Below are 16,915 nucleotides of genomic sequence, written 5' to 3'. Positions count from 1 at the left end.
TTAATAAAATGTAAATTGCTGAGAGTTTATTAATTACCTGTAATTTTATCATTCCATAACTGATAACGGTCCACTATTAAAACAGTCTACTATCAGCTTAGTTTCCTTCTTCTCACTAGCCTCTGGTTATAAAAGCCAGTGAGCTTTCAAACACAAAATATGAAGTAGCTGACAACCCTAAAACTCAATTATATACCAGTTTAGTTTGTAATAATAATAATATGTCAGCTCATTTCTGCTAATTTTCTTACTAATTTTTCTTTTATGTTAAGCACATTCAGCTTATGTGTCCAATATAGACAAAATGGCCATTGCCATTCGAGCAGTTCAAGTAAGGTGGTACTATAAGCCAGGGGTGTCAAATGTAAGGCCTGGTGGTCAGAATCGGCCCAGCAACGGCTCCAATCCACCCCACTTGACAGCTTTGTAAAGTACGGAGAGCAGATATTTTTTGGGACTTTTACCTGTCTTTTTATAAGTTTTACAGGTTTTCCTGCTGATAAAGACCTCCCCCACAGCCATTCATACTACACTGATATAGTTGATTAATAGGTAAACAGTTAAATGACAGAAACATTCCTGTTTTTCAGTGTCCAAAATAGAATTAAAAAAAGACCATTTTCATAAATCAACAATAATTTTGTTTCATTAAAAAAACTTGCTGAACCAAACATTAATGTTTGTACCACGTTTCATGACAGTACAATCGACAGTTTTGCACTAATTTTAAAAAAAAAAACGTGAAATAAGATGTTAGCCTGAGTGGCATAGTGTTGGAGTGGTTACCATTTGGTGTTGCTATTATACTGTAGGCTTTTTTTTTCTCTCAGTGAAGTTTGCAAGTTCTTCAATTGCCTGAATAAGTTGCTGGTGGTTCTACCTTGACTGTAGGTATATTGATTGTCTCTCCGTGTTAACCCTGAGATGGACTTATAAGCTGTCCAGGGAGCATCCAGCCTGCTTTTTGACCAGGCTTCAGCACCCTGTGACCCAACTGGGGTAAACAGTCAAGGTGATGGATGGATGGATGGATGGATGGACGGATGGACGGAGGGACGGATAGATGGACTTAAAACCACATAATGTCGCCATAGGGCCATAAATATTTGTATAAATTTTGATCATGGTACAACTAAAAATGCTAAAAAAAAAAGAGCTAACAATAGACCAATGTGTGTAAACGAACCAGTACCCTAATTTCGTCATGTTGGTTTCCGCTAAAAACACCTATTATGTATGAGCTCTGTGAGTCTTGATAAATATACACTCACTGGCCACTTTGTCAGTTACACCATGACATCCTTTTGGCTTCAGACCTGTCACATAGATTCAATAAGGAGCTGTAAGCATTTCTCAGAGATTTTGGTGACATGGCAGCATCACACAGTTGCTACAGCTGTCTCGGCTGTACACTCTTGATGCAAATCTTCAGTTCTACCACACCCAAAAGCTGCTCTATTGGACTGAGATCTGGAGACTGTGGAGGCCCTTTAAGTATAGCGAAATCATTGTCATGTTAAAGAATCTAGTTGATTTGAACTTAGCTGTCTCCAGCTGTGTCACTATCAGAAAATGAGTACCCTGTGGTCATAGAGGGATGGACATGGTCAGCAACAATAATCTGGTAGACTGTGGTGTTTAAAAGTTCAGTTGGTACTAAGATGCCCAAAGCGTGACAAGAAGATGTCTCCCACCCCATTACCCCAACAGCAGCATCATAACCCAAGGATAAAAGGCAGGTTAGATCCATGCTTTCAGAACTCAACGGACTGGGAAACATTTTTCAAATCTTCTCTGGGAATCATAGCTTCAATTTCTTGTTCTTAGTTGACAGGGGTGTTCTTCCGTCATCAAGATCCAGTGTATTGTTCAAACAGAGATGCTCTTCTGCATACATTGGTTGTAACAAGTGGTTATTTGAGTAACTGTTGCCTTCCTATTAGTTTGAACTTCAGCAGGTCGTCTACATGCCTAAATCCACAGATTTGCCACTACATGATTGGCTGATTAGATAATTGCAGTAACAAGTTGTTGTATAACAGTTTTTCTTTCTTTATTTCATCTCCCTGAAGGTTGGAGGGACATTGATGGCCGCGCTCCTCGTCAGAGAGGACAGAAGGAGTCACTGGACCAGCTACTTGGGCAGATAAAAGAAGCTCACCGCCACTGTGTCTGCCATGGTATCAACAACTTTTTGACCAATTCGAAGGGGCTGTTTTCCCCCAGAAAGACTAAAAACTAATATGAGAGCTTGAAGTATTTGAAGCCTAACCAAATTTCAAAGGTGTTTTAAACTTAACCTTAAGATCAGTGTTTAATACTGGCACGACTTCATGTTTCATGAGCATTTTTTTTCCTGCGCAAAGAAACACAACGATGCAGAGTTGAAATCACAGGTGTAACAGGTTGCTGTGTTTCATCTCAGCATGACAGACACTTTACAATCTCAGGCCGTACATATTAAGGTGACACGTCGCCTCAAAAATAATACCCTCCCGTCTGTCTCGGCAACCCCTCCCCATCCCTCACGAGTCTTTCCATGACTCAGCCGTTCCTCGGCTGAATACCTCTCCCTCTCTGTGACAAAATGCAGATCAGCTTCTCTCACACTCAAGCTGTTTATATCCCTAAACACTGCTGGCTGTAAGCTGGTCCCATAAGTGTCAAAACCTGTCCACACTGCCTCTTTTTACATGACGGCAAACTGCACTTAGCCTTGAGCAAGTTGTCCCTCTTTTTCTCTCACACCCACACGCCCAAACACACTCACCCACTTACTATTGTCCACTGTGGCTAGACCATATTTGCAACAGGGCAAGATGCAATATAATAGCCGGTATTGAGTGGCTCTTGGTTCTTCAGACGGTGGCTGATTGAGTTTGAGAGTTCAGACACGGTAGTCGAGGTGGCGTGTCCTGGGGTCATGTTTGTTATTCCTGTAAGAGACAAGTCCCGGGCTGGAGTCTGGAGAGGGCATAAATTAACACTGACTACTGCTGCCTCCCCCTCTCGCCCCCTGCAGCCCACCAGTCGCCCTGTCTACTGTCCTCACATATATACACACACATAAAGATAGACAGGCTCACACACGGGTACGCGTGTACACGAGCAGACGCAAATATTCAAGTACATGCTCTCGCTTTCAACTCTTGACTCCCCTACATGTCCATGTACGCACCCCCCCGCCATCGCAGCCCGGCTCAAAGCCCACACCACCTTCTCCCTCTTGTCCAAACACTATTAATTAAACTGTGAAAGAAGTCTTGACTAACCCAGGCACCCCAGCAGTCAGCCCTTCTTGTCTCTCTTACTCAGTGTCAAAGAGCGACTGAGGCCTGGCAAGGCTGGAGCTGAACAGAGTCGCGAGTGGAGCGAAATTTGGGGAGGTGAGAAGGGTCGAATGGTGCTTTTTTTTTTCTGGTTACTACACCTCAACTCATCCACCTGAAGAGAAAATTAGTTCTTGTTGGGCCCTGAATGGGGAGGTTTATTGACTTTAAGTGGCTTGGGGCTGGAGTTACCTCACCTGTGGGGAGCTGGGCAGGGGGGGTCTGTAAAGGGTTTTGGGACTCATGGTTTCTAATGAGTGGGGAGGTGCGTTATCTCACCAACAAGCACCCTTACAAACGCACACATATAGATATGCATTCACCTCTCTCGCTCTGGCCTCCAACCCCCTCCTGGTCCACTAAAAATAAACACGTCCCCACAGACTTGACTGACCTCCCCTGTAGGTGAGCGGCGAAGGCTTAAGACACATACAGACGTACACACACACAAATTACGACAGCTCCTTGACTCTGCGCGTATGGCTGTTGCTCGAGGCTTGCCATGCTCCAGCAGCTATAGCGTGTACAGGTAAACACACACAGACACACACACGTGTACACACAGCTCCTCTGGGACCTGAGAGTAAGCAGTTCCCTTTAGGCCCATACTCTGCTGCTGGCAGCCAGCTTGACTGTCAAATGGTACCGCACCACTGGAGAGCATGTCAAGAAATATTCCACTCTGACCGCGATGTTGGATGTGTCAGGTTTGTTGTCAGTTAGGTAACTCTGGTAACAGCCTGCCACTGGGCTTAGTTAGGACAGGAGTAGACACCAGTTTAGAGAGAAAACCAGTCAGAGTCACGGCTCTATTGTGTCTGGTATGCTATTTGTGATTTTAAGCATCAAGGGCATTGGAATAGTTATTCAGGTAATCTGACTCTGTTGTTGCTATGGAATTAGCTTAATCCTTTCTGTTTTTTTCCTGTGTTTTTTCACACAGAGCAATGCAAAGCTCCACCACAAAGCAGGAAGCACTCAGTGTCCAAGAGCCTGCGGCACCTTTTCCAGCCCACCAACAAATTTGTCAAAAGCTTGAAAAGGTAGAAGAGAGTTTATCCTTGAACCGTGGCGTAAAAATTAGAGCACTCCATGTCCTAGGCTTTTAACTATATGTTTAACAAATCTGGTGTGTAATTTGTCATTTTATTTTTACACTCTCCCGCCAGATTTTTAGTTCAGGTTTATTTATATAGCACCAAATCACCGCAACAGTCACCTCAAGGTCCTTTATACTGCAAGGTAAACACCCTAGAGTAATAGAGAGAAAATCCCAACAATCAAACTACCTACTATGAGCAAGCACTTGGTGACAGGGGTAAGGAAAACCCCCTTTTAACAGGAAGAAACCTCCGGCAGAACCAGGCTCAGGGAGGGGCGGCCGTCTGCTGTGACCGTTTATAGGGTTGAGGGGAGGAAGACAGGATAAAAGACACGCTGTGGAAGATACCTTTTTACGATGTACATTTACATAAAACAGCAAAGTACTGATTCTAGTGTTTTTTTACATTTAAACATTCAGAGCTGTATTAAATACTCATACACACATTTTTTCTGCGTTTCCTTCCAGAGGTCTCTATCTGGCGTCCATATTCTACAGAGATGACAACGTGTTGGTGACTCCAGAGGAGCAGATTCCTATTGTGGAGATTGAAGATTCGTATTCAAGCTCACTGATGCAGGACTTTCTATGGTTTACTAAGGTGCATGGACCACAGTTTAACTTGACAGTCACATATCTATGCATTTGCACAAATGATTACAATGCCCCTTATTATGATTCCTATCCCGCAACAGGTGTCCTATCTATGGGAGGAAATTTCGTGGCTGCAGCAGTGCCTCGGTCCTTCCCAGACGTCGTGCTCATGCACTCTGCAGACTCGCCTCAAGATGCTGCAGGCCGTCTCCCATCTACAGGTAGTCTAATAGTTTTATGAGTAAATTATGGTGGCTGTGATCATATGAGCTCAGTGTGAAACATTTTAGGAAATATTATCTGATGGTTTTTTTTTATCAGGGAGCACTGGGAACCCAGGATCTTGGTCAGGTTTATTTTGAGCCGATCAAAGACAAGCATGGTAACGCCCTGTTGGTGCTGCTGAAGGACATGAATGCGTCTCCCAACCTTGACGGGGTACGCTGGACGCAGCTTTGTAAACTGCAGCTCCAACGAAAATCTATATCATCCCCCGAAGAGCCCACTGCGCTGGACATGCTCCTCATCACACTTCATGTGAGTCCGGCAGGTCTTAAGATATTACTGTGTAATTGTAACATGTAATTGGCTCGCACAGAAATATAAAAAAAAAAAATCAACAAGCGGTTTTCAAACAGAAACCAAAACTCAGAAATAAGACAAAACCATGGGACCATGACAGCAGGCATCTTTGTAGACAGTATCTGCATGTGAATGTGCAGAATCGGGACATACAAGATGAAATTTTACACAATCTTACCTCTCATGTCAGTTATGTGTTGTCCAGATATCCACTCTCTTCAAAACAAGCTGATTGGCTCCCATATTGTAGAGAAGTGGGCTGGCAGTGATTAGGAGTTACCTCAGTTTTGTACATTGGGCTATTTTTTGCTTTTGTTTTGGTCAAAGAACGCTTCCACAGCAGTTTATGTTGCGTTTATGTTACCCGAGGATGTGGCCAGATCAAAGCACGTCGAATAAAGGGCTTTGTCGACAACAAAATGCCCCGAAACATGTATTTAGTGGAATCGCTGAGGCTCTCATTCACAGAAAACCAAACACAGCCTGACAGACATGAGGCACCGAGGCAGGAACAATAGGACTTTAAATTGAAATCTGCTTCCAATTACAAGTTCTGTTTGTGCAGACACCCTTTATTTAGACAAACATTAATCACCGTGACTCTGCTCTTCCATTTGTCACTGTCATTATTAGGCCATTCAGCATACTGAGCAGACTTGTCATCAGATTAATTAAAATGCCAAACGTCAGGTCAATCTGTGACAGCTCAACATGTAAACGTAACCATCTTGAAGTCGCTTCACGTTTTAAAGCCGCTTATTCAGCAAGTAGCAGTTTAAACTTTCAGCATGTTGGAGACGATGATGATCTAACCGTGTAACTGTTGTTATTTAGTGTTATATAACTAATTCTGTGTGGATGTTTAGTTCAGCAAAAAAAAAAAAACAACCAAAAAACAATCTGGAAGTAAACCACAAGTTGATTTTGTCTATATAACCTAGTAAACCTGATGCCATTGTTGCAATGCTGTTTGGCCTCTAAAGCACACTGGTTTCGTCCTGTGGTTCCAAAACAATAGCGAAGATTCCCTTTGGCAAAACCACAGCTCACTGAAATATTTGTTTTGTGGCCAGTTATGAACAAATTATATGATGAAATGCGAAAAAATGTGCTGATGGGCTATTCTGTGGACTGACTTCCACTTTAAACACGCTGGAACAACATGAAAAGCATCCAAGACTAACTGAACAGCGAAACATAAAAACAGGACTACTGATTGAGAGGATGCTTACGGAGAAAAAATTAAAAGCACAGCCATCATGTAATTCACCCCGTTCAACACTTACTTTCATAGAGTTAAAAATTACTTCTATAAAGAAAAAGGTACTGAATTCCACAGTTTTAGTTCAGTTTGGGTGGAAATTCCACCATACAATGCTGCTATTTTTACCCCCTGCATACCTTTAGGTCATGCAGTGTGACAACAGTGTTACGGCCATGCTACTTTTGGAACAGGAACAGTCCAGAGTCTGGTAGAGGTTTTTTTCCAGTTGCAGAGCACCAAATCACAGATATGAACTGATGATGATTTATCCTAGCACTGTCAGTGAACATAAGTGGACACCAGACACTGAAGGTAAAAATGGTGTTTAGCCATAACATGTGCCTGGTTCTTTTTTGCTCTAAAAACAAAACCACAGCTTATACGTAGTTTGGCCGACCATTTGAGTTTGTAAACAGCTAACAGTAACACTGGACTGATTAAATACATTTGGTACCTTAATTGTGGCAGACTATGTCTAAAAATGTACTAAAATACAAAACTCACTGATGCATATTCCCAGCAGGGAGGTCAAGTAAAGACTGGCCAGTTCTAGTCAATGCTAGTTGACAGAAGTTAGAAGATACACATTTAATGGCAAATGGCTTGATAATGATTGCTATCAGCTTGTCATGAGGAAGGAAGTCAAGTGCTAAGCTCTGGTTGATGAGGCCATTACCTCATTTCCCATTAAAGAACTGAGGAGAACCATTGAGGAGAATGGAGCTCAAGAAGGATGTGGCTGGTCAGAGCTTGCCAGCTAACTTTGTCTTAGATGGCCCACTCAGGCGAGGTATACGGCTGAAGGATGTTATGCCAGTTACATTGAAATACCAGCTGAAGATGTGGAAGGATTCCCAAAACAGTGAGCATTTGGGCTACCTTGCCCACAAGGCTATCACGAATATGCCCCTTAGTCTAGTTTCTTTTAATAAAAGACATGCAGACTGCATTACGTCTTAAATTTACTCTGTATTTCCATCTTGTGTATGTTTGTTTTAGTGGTATTCAAATGCAATGAAAAGTCTTAAGGGACACCCTGTCTGCTGTTTCTAGGAGAAGCTGGCGTACCACAGGCGTAGCAGGAAGCTTTTGTCTCCAGGCTTATATCTGGGCTACCTGAAGTTGTGTACATCGGTGGAGCAGATAAGAGCACTGGTGCCCCAGAAACTCCCCAACGTGCTCTGTCATACCAAAATTCGAGACAACAGCAATGTGTCCAGGTTGGGATCATGCATTACCTAATGTGTAATTGAATTGCAGTCCTGCTGGTTAGGCTGATAAATTTCAAAAGCAAGAACTAAACTAAACTATCAAAACAATAAAGGAGTTGTTTCTGTGATATTCCAGAGAGGAGTGGCAGTGGCTTCAGGCCCTCAGCTCTCTGGAGGAGTCACTGGAAATGGACCATGATGTACAGAGTGCTCCCCATCGCCTCCTACAGGACCTGCGTAATGCCATCAAGGACCTGATAGCTCACATCAACATTCCTGGCAATCAGGTCAGAACAAGACAACTGTATCTATTTAGTGAGTGAGTCCACAATTTGTTTAGTAAAAGTGATTTTGACTGATGCGTAGAACCTGGGGAAGCATACAGCGAGTCAGGCAGCAGCAGAAGCACAAAGCTCTTTAAAATGACTCCAGTGGAAATTGAGGCAGCGCTGGTTAGACCACTAATTCTACATGATTTCTCTAAAAGAACATGGTTTGAATTCCTGCACAATGGCAGTCATTGTCCATTTGACTTTTCCCACCAACTGTTCAAATGGAGGAGCGCCAGCACCATAAACTTCACTGCTATTAAAAGTTACATGACTATGAAGATAAATATGCACTGTGTTGATACATACACACTGTCACAATCTTGAGCCGCCTCCTATTTCTTTGTATTTTGCTAGAAAAATGGAACATTGAATGACACTCAAAGCTCTTCTTTGCATTTTGGCTACTTTTTGTTCCATTCTGTCAAGATGACCCCACACATCACCAGACACATCACTGGTTTATCCCTTTACTTTGGTGATTTTTTTTAATGCTTGAATGATCCACAAGTCAGTGTTAAGTGGCTTAACAAACAAAACAAAATTCCTCTGAAAATGGTCAGGACTAAAAATGAGTGAAAAAGCAGCCAATGTCCAAAAAATGTTTGAAAGACCTTCAGGAAGCTTGAAGGACTATTGCTCAAAGTCTGTTATTTAACTGTTATAAGAATGAAGAACTGGAGACTTAAAGGTATGAATCACTCATGTAGGGAAATCTTTGTAAATCAGTCTAAAGTGTAAGAGTGTGATAAGGTAACCCCCAATGAGGTCGCTTTTTGTTATACAAGGTTTTTTATTGGTTCCTAATTCTGCTATTAAAATACTGAAACGTATAAAATTGATTGAAATAGCACTCTATGATCCATACTCTGTAAATCTTAATAAACTTGGGCTCAATTACTTGATCTTTACTGTGTTTATCAAAGGAAAGTAGAAATGACTCTTAGAATATCAACCAATTATTACAACCTCCCAGTTGTAGGATTTCTTTAAGATACAGAGAGAATCTAATTGGATGAGGGTACACCGACCTTGAATATTGACCTCCAGAACCAACACAGCAAAGTGTTTACCCCCAACGGGTTGTGGCAGATAGCTATCCCTGAGCGTGGTTCTGCCGGAGGTTTCTTCTTGTTAAAAGGGAGTTTTTCTTTCCCACTGTCGCCAAAATGCTTGCTCATATGGGGTCCTATGATTGTTGGGTTTCTCTGTAATATCATAGGGTTTACTTTACAATATTAAGCACTTAAGGCAACTGTTATGTAAATAGAAGCGAACTGCATTGAACATTTTGCCAAATTTAATTTTCTGTCCGTGAGACTTGATGTTCACAGACAGGATGTCAAACAACCTGAAAACAATTCCTCTGCCACAAAGTTCTTGTACACATACAACACTGCATATATATTCAAATGAAAGCTTAAGATTTAAATATAAATATCTGTATTGTGTCACATTTTTACAGTCCTAAAGGACTTCAACTAAGCGTACATCGATACCTGTGGAGCCAGAGACCCACAGAGATCACCTGTCTCTTTGTGTTTAGGCACAGGACTTCCGTATCTACAGCCAGGAAGTGTTGGAGTTTGGGGAGAAAGTGTGTTTCCTCCTCCTCCTGCCACCGTCAGATGAAGTCTGCACGGCTCCCGGTCAGAATAATCCATACTCCCCGCGCTCCGGCTTCCTCACACTGCCGCTGCAGATCTTTGAATTGGGTTAGTTTATAAAATTTTATGCAGTATTATATAAAAGAAATATTTGAAAAACTGCTGTTACTGTATGCGTTTCTCTATTTCAGAAGATTTTATATTTCTGCTTTTGGGTCTTATTGGATTTCTTTTCTTCCTCAGTGCACTTTAATGCCTATTGCCCCAGTTTCATCGGCCAGTACTGCAGGGTGTCCGCCTTGCTGGAGCTGGAGTCCCTCATGTCTCAGCAGGCACTACGGGAGGCCTTCTCTGAAGCTGAGCTCCTCGTTGCCAAGAAGAAACACCAACAAGTTCAGGAACACATGCAGGTATGACATACTGTCAGCATGTCAGCTATTTGTGATTTATCCGACCCTGTAGCATAGTCTAGGTGTGAATATCCCATTATGATGGACAATCCCAGAGTAGGACAGTATTAGACGTCACTGTAACTTATGATCTTAATAACTTTCCCAAAGCAAATGGAGGAGGTGTGGCGGGATGTGAGATGGATTATGGATGCCTTGCAGTACGCCCGCTACAAGCAGCCGACAGGAGGCATCTCTGTAAGCTGGATAATTGACTTCTCTAAAGAGGTGATGCCTGACAAGCCTCCCTCTACCTCATCTCAGCCAGACTTCATGCCCTCTCCTATGCCTTCACCCGAACGATGCCGTAAGCACTCAGGTCAGAAAGACGTCTGATTCGTGTGGTTCCAAAAGATATTTTTTGTACATGAGCAATTTTTTTTAAACCAGAAAATTTGATATTGTGGAATTATTGTACTCATTTATAAATTTCTTTCTTTTCTTGCACCCTTTAGATTTTGCTGGACTCTCAGATGAGGAAGGCTCCTCTGAAGTTTTCCTCACTACCGACAGTGACTATGACTCCAGTCGTGCCCAGAGCCCCCGAGAGCTGGACCTGTTGCCCCCTTCACCTCTCTCGTCCTCTGCGCCCCTGGAGCCCCGTGGTTTCCTGCGCATCGACGGGGGCGGCTCAGGAGGAGGAATGCATCTCAGCGGGGGTGGACGTGGAGGGGGAGCTCTGCGGGATTCCACACCAGACGTCCTCCAAGCATCAGAGCCGCAGCACGGGAGGGAAGGAGAGAGGTGTGGAGGAGGTGGAGGCTTTCGATGTGGAGGAGAAAGGCGAAGGGGGGCTCCGGAGCTGTTTGACAGTGACTTCATCTTGCCCAGCAGGCAGATTGAGCTTTTGCACATCACAGAGAAGAGGCAGGCCTTCTGCGTGAGGACCAGCAGTCTGGAGTTCCCTTCCGCCCACCAGCAGCCTTACTCCTACCACACTACTTGCCCTTCACCTTCCACCTCACCGCAGCGAAGATGGCACCGGCCCTCATCAGTAGACCGCTGCTGTTCCGCTGAGCGCTGCCTGTCACGGCTTCCGCCGGCACGCACATTATCAGAAGACAGCGGCACTCAGAGACTCGCCTCACCATCACCTGCTGCTCTCAGGAAAGGCTGTCATGCCACACTCAGAGTCTACCCGCAGTACCGCACAGGTCTGCCAAAGGAGACCAGCGTCAAGGTATTGATTCATTTTCCAGGGATTTTCACTCAGAGCGCCTTGTGTTTGTTTTGGCAAACGCTAATATCTCCTCCTACATTTCAGCTTTGTGTAACTCCAGGCACATCCGCACGGGAGATGGTCCAGCTGGTGGTGCAGGAGATGAACGTCGTGTCCCGGCGCATGATGGGAAGCAGTGAAAACGGTGACGAACAGGAGCAGTGTGTTTACTACAGTCCTGAACAGCTGAAGCACTTCGGCCTCGTGCTGGTTGTGGACGACAGAGAGAAGTGGTTACAGGACGACTTCTGTCCCCTGGAGCTTCAAAACCCCTGGCTGAGGGGCAAACTGTGTGTTCGTATTAAGGAGTATTCTCCACTAGCCCTCAAACACAGCCGGGCCACCACAGTGTGATACTTCCCAGAAGTGAGAGGGGCAAATCTTAAGAGTTCACCCCGTGCCGAGATTCTGTTTTGATAAACGTACTGAACTGTCACGCTGTCTGCAGGCTCCTAAACTCTACAATTTTTTCCCTCTCACTGTGTTGATAATGTCTTCGGCTGCAGCTATATCATGTTGTCATATTTTCTGCTGTGTTCTGGTTATCTGAAATGCTACTCCGAGAATCTGTTTCCATGAAATCTGTTCTCCCATACGTAGAACCTTTCTTTTTTTGTTGATGAAAATCAGAGACCCTCATATGGACACCAAATGAACAATAACAGTAGAACAAAGAGAAACCAGTTTTTTTTGTGCTGTCAGAAGTCATTGGGTAAAAGATTGTGATGCTGAGCGAGATTAATGGAGCGTCTCTTTGACTTTTGGCGTGATTGAGGCCAGCAGATAGAGCCGTGCGAGCTGCCAAAATGACATGGGCAGCATCAGCGCCTCCCAGCCACACGCGGACACGGCTTTTCCTATGAACCCTCTTATTGTGCTGTCGGCTCCAGCCGTCCGGCCCCATGTTCCCAGGATGTGGGCTCTGGACTTAGCCCAGGAGGCAGGAAGGAAGGGGAGAAGTACAGAGGTGGCTGGCGTCTCTGCTCGGGGATGCAATGGACCCGACGATTTGGCCCGTCAACTTGTCACTCAACTGCTCTTGGCCACTGTACTGTCTAGCAGCAAGCAGCCAAGGAATTGAGAGCATGATAGAGAGTGAGAGTGAGGGAAAAAAAAGAGTGAATAGGAAGGAGGGTGGAGGTTACATCACATAAACCCCAGCACTAACTCTGGTGCTCCTTTTCTCCCTTTTGCAGCAACAAGTCTGCTGTGTAGTAGACTTAGTCACAGTGTAGCTAACCGATATGATCATCTTGTGGAGAAACACAAAATAAAACCAGCTGATTTGGGTTTTCAAAACAGAGAAAAAACAAGCAATACTTTTTACTCTCTCCTTTTTTTTTGTTATTCTAATTGATGGAGAAAAAAAAGCATGCAAACCTTCCAGATTTGTGCCGAGTACATTTCAAGTACTGTAGTCATGCTGTGCTCAGAGTTAACTAGTTCAGTGTTTTGTTGTGTTTGATTCAGTGGTGTTCCCAGATGCAACAGAAAACGGTGCACTTCAGTCTAGAACAAGTTATCCCAAAGGGTTGTTAAGAGGCCCACCATTTGTAAGATGCACACTACACAGTATATCCCAAACCATGTCTTACTCTGCTTTAAACTGTGTTACACATGAAACGACTCCAGCAAAGGGACTCGTTTTTTGTTTTTTTTTACATTTCTACAAAGCGAGACTCGTGGCCAACAGATCGAGCCATTCGTATTTGTATTAATAGGAGGCTTTAAGGTTATGTGTTGGTCCTACACACAGTTTAGCAGACCACCATCTGCATGTTGTTGCAGTTTCCTGTCACCAGGGGGCAGTGTCAAAAATCTGTGGAACACCTGGTCCACGGACTACTCATAGACAGTATAAAAGATGGAAACAGCTACCATAACATCACATTTTAACCTCAAAGACCACTCTACTCAAATTGAGCACTTTTTTACTTTACTTACTATACTTTTTATTAAATCATTCACCCAGTAACACACACATTTATACAGTACTATTATTCAGTGCCTAAGCACTAAAATTCACATGCACGCTCACACTCTGATGTATTAATCGAGGGAAACTTGGAGTTCAGTATTTTGCCCAAAAATGCTTCTCCATGCAGACTGCAGGAGCTGGAGATCGCGTCACCGATGTTCCGACGAGTTTTGTCTCCTGCCACCATTGCCATGGGTCTGCCACCAGGTGTGATTGGTGACTGCTAAGCACTCGTCAATAAAAAGTCCATCGCCAATAAACATACCCTGGGTATATTCATTTCTGAAACACCGTACCACCAAGATTTACAAAATGAACTCTAACCAAAATCAGTGACTGAGACCATAAAGTCAGCTGGAAAGTGTTTACAGAGGTCAAGTCAAGTCAGAGAGTTGTCCCAGACTCCTCTATGGGACCAGAAGTCTTTTTGCAACCACAGGTAACACCCCCTGGTGGCAGTAAGAAAGAATGCAGGTTTAAAGGACTTTATCTTAGTTTTACTTATTAATACCGGAAACTACCTCCATCTTTTATGCTGTCTATAAGACTACTCCATCAGCTTGGTACACCAGCCAGTTTTGGGTAAGACTGACACTATAACCTATGAAGAGCTGAAATGAAATAGAGTGCCCACTTTTCAGCTGCTCAGTATTCACTCTATATCCCCATTGGGCTGTACACTGTTGGGTTTTAGAGGATAGCACACTCTGGTGGACTGCATAAGCTGCATGCCCAAAATTCTTCACTCTGCGTAGCCAAATACCTACGCAAATGGATACAGACACGGGACCATGAATTCTGCATTGAACAGCTGCTCTCAACTTAATTCAAGCGTATAGTGGTATTCCCATCTGTTCTTGCACTGTAATTCTGGTTGATCAGGTACAATCTCCCACAAAATTTGCGTAACACTTTGTGGGACTACATCACGCAACACCAATTGGGTCTTCAGCTAGCCAACACAAGGTAGCTTGGTAGTCACATCATGGAGTCATAGACTAATGCTACAATATTGAGATCAGGCCCAGGTCTGCAACCACTTGGAGTCAGTCGCCATCTTTGATGATGTCAAAGATGTAAAATTGCAATAAGATAAAGTCATTAGGAATCTATACGGAATCTATTAGTAACAACACAGTGATTTACTGTGATAAATTGACAAAATTCACATATCTGTTACATGTAGATGCACAAAAATTCTAATTAAACAGAAATTAACATCAGCTACTTCCATTCAGAGTTCAGCCAGAATCTCATAGACAAAAAGAAAAAATCAGATTCCTTCACAAACAATAATGTTGTTGATGCTGGTTGGCAATTCAACTACAAAATGACACACGTGCTTGGTGACGCATCACAGGCAAATTGCACTCACTGACTGACTCGCATTGATGGTCTGTCTTTGTTTATAAATTACATGCCAGTTAGTTGCAAACCTTTGACAATCTGTATGAGAGTGACTGCAGTGAGTCTGAGTCAGACACCAACTGTTTGGAGACAAGTTGCCTCCACCAGGTGACCAGGTGTGCAACCTAGCCTGCAATCAAGCGTTGTCACTGCAAACAAAAACAAAAAAAAAGAAAACAATCAGCACAATCACTCGGTAGCCACTGATTTTTTTTTTTTTTATTTACAAGGAGGTTACTATCCTATTTTTACTCTAGTGTGACTGAATCACGCTGCACATAAGACAACTTTGACATCAAAAGTAAATTTGGGTTTGGCAAAGCGCTCAGTTAAATAAAACAACTGATGCCAAGCGCACATTCTTGCTCTCGGTCTTGCAGTTAAAAAGTAATGGCTGGCTTGTTATGACTTATACTCGTGCACTTAGCAAAGCTGTTGACTCACTGGTTTTTGAAGATGCCCACATCAGAAACTTTTCACATCTCAGTTAAATTTAAAAAATCATCTGCTTCACTCAGCTTACTGTATAACTTCTAATACTGGCTTCTGCTGTATGTTGGTAAACTGCACCAAAGAAGCAGTTCAAGTATGGGAATTTGTATATTGTTGCTGTGACTGTAATTACCACTTGTGGCCACAGAGGTCACTGTTGCCTATCCTCGGCAAATGTTACATAATGTTCTTAAATCTACTCTACCTCCAAAATATAACATCAAAAATATTCCTTCAAACTTCTTATCAATCAGAACTTAAAAGCCAGAATGGAGATTTCTTCATTCTAAATTATACATTACAATTTCAGCCTTATTTCCTGTAGAAAGCGTTTGGGACTTTGAGAATCCCATACAGGTACAAAACACCATCTCTTCTTCTTTTTTTTAAAATTATAATTCCATTTGTTGTAACTCGGAGATGCTACCAGCAATAATGCTAGCAATCTTGCTATACATAAAGCTCCATCGAGAAATTCCCCACGACACATAAATTGTCTCAGCAAAGGCAATTCTCATGGAGACCTGTATTTTTCTTATTAACCCCTATTCATTCTTAATGAATTGGGCCTCTTACCAATCTACGCTTTCTTTCTTTTTTTTTAAACTACTGAAACACTTGAAACACAGCAGTCTGTGCATAGTTTACAGTATCTCATTCTAACAGGAAGTTTTTTCCCCCTCTCAGCTATTTTCAGCCTATGATGAATAGGTTTCCTCTTCTAAAATGTCAGCCAAGCTCAGCAACGTCTTACCGTCACAGTGACCTGCAGAATTTTCAAATGTAGCACCAGAAAGGTCCAAAGGAGGAGAGTTTGATGAAGTCGGTGGACCTGGCCTCAGTTACTGTAGCATTCCAGGTTCACAAGATGCCGTTGAAGCTTTCACAGAGGGAGCCAACAGTGGTGTCTTTCAAAGTGTTTACAGACTCAACTTACTTTCCGTACTCCTTTTGTTTACTTGTAACTACTGTATAAAGATGTCTTAAGACAAACTGTTGTTCTAATAAGTTGTAATTGGTTTTACTGATGGCTTGAACTCTTGTGTTAGCGCCTAGATGTCTTCTTTATTCGAACTGTTTAAAGCCGTTTTTACGAGGGCCATCTGCAAAAACAAATCACACAGCCAGAAACTGAACTATGTATATAGACGAACGAGACCAGTGTGGATGAATGTACTGTATCGGCCCTAAATGTGAAAGTAAATGTAAGACGGGTTATCATAACAGAGGTCAAAGATCAGAGAAGTAGCAGGCTGGTTGTTGTTTTTCTTTTTTTCTTTTCAGAATTGTGCTGAACGGGAAAAAATTCCCTTTCCATTCCAAAAAAAAAAAAAAAAAGAGTTAGGCACCAT

The 16,915-nt window shown here is 42.9% G+C and overlaps 1 protein-coding gene across 4 annotated transcripts in view; it reads left to right on the top strand.

The window, feature by feature from the left end:
• The window catches only part of LOC102293212 (ankyrin repeat and fibronectin type-III domain-containing protein 1), a 152,542-nt gene extending 137,315 nt beyond the window's left edge, over nt 1-15,227 (top strand). For all 4 annotated transcript variants that reach the window (XM_014337879.2, XM_005935554.3, XM_014337882.2 and 1 more), the window contains 12 exons: nt 2,073-2,180; nt 4,273-4,372; nt 4,900-5,032; nt 5,127-5,246; nt 5,347-5,562; nt 7,925-8,091; nt 8,219-8,369; nt 9,958-10,126; nt 10,262-10,428; nt 10,579-10,786; nt 10,923-11,647; nt 11,732-15,227. In XM_014337879.2, the coding sequence (XP_014193365.1) occupies nt 2,073-2,180; nt 4,273-4,372; nt 4,900-5,032; nt 5,127-5,246; nt 5,347-5,562; nt 7,925-8,091; nt 8,219-8,369; nt 9,958-10,126; nt 10,262-10,428; nt 10,579-10,786; nt 10,923-11,647; nt 11,732-12,040 (2,573 nt within the window). In that variant the 3' untranslated portion in view covers nt 12,041-15,227. The remainder of the gene's footprint in view (nt 1-2,072; nt 2,181-4,272; nt 4,373-4,899; nt 5,033-5,126; nt 5,247-5,346; nt 5,563-7,924; nt 8,092-8,218; nt 8,370-9,957; nt 10,127-10,261; nt 10,429-10,578; nt 10,787-10,922; nt 11,648-11,731) is intronic.
• The last annotated feature ends 1,688 nt before the right edge of the window (nt 15,228-16,915 follow it).

Source organism: Haplochromis burtoni, unplaced genomic scaffold, assembly GCF_018398535.1.
Source record: "Haplochromis burtoni strain Fernald_Lab_line unplaced genomic scaffold, NCSU_Asbu1 Contig_192, whole genome shotgun sequence".
NCBI lineage: Eukaryota > Metazoa > Chordata > Actinopteri > Cichliformes > Cichlidae > Haplochromis > Haplochromis burtoni.
This window is presented reverse-complemented; position numbering and strand designations above follow the sequence as displayed.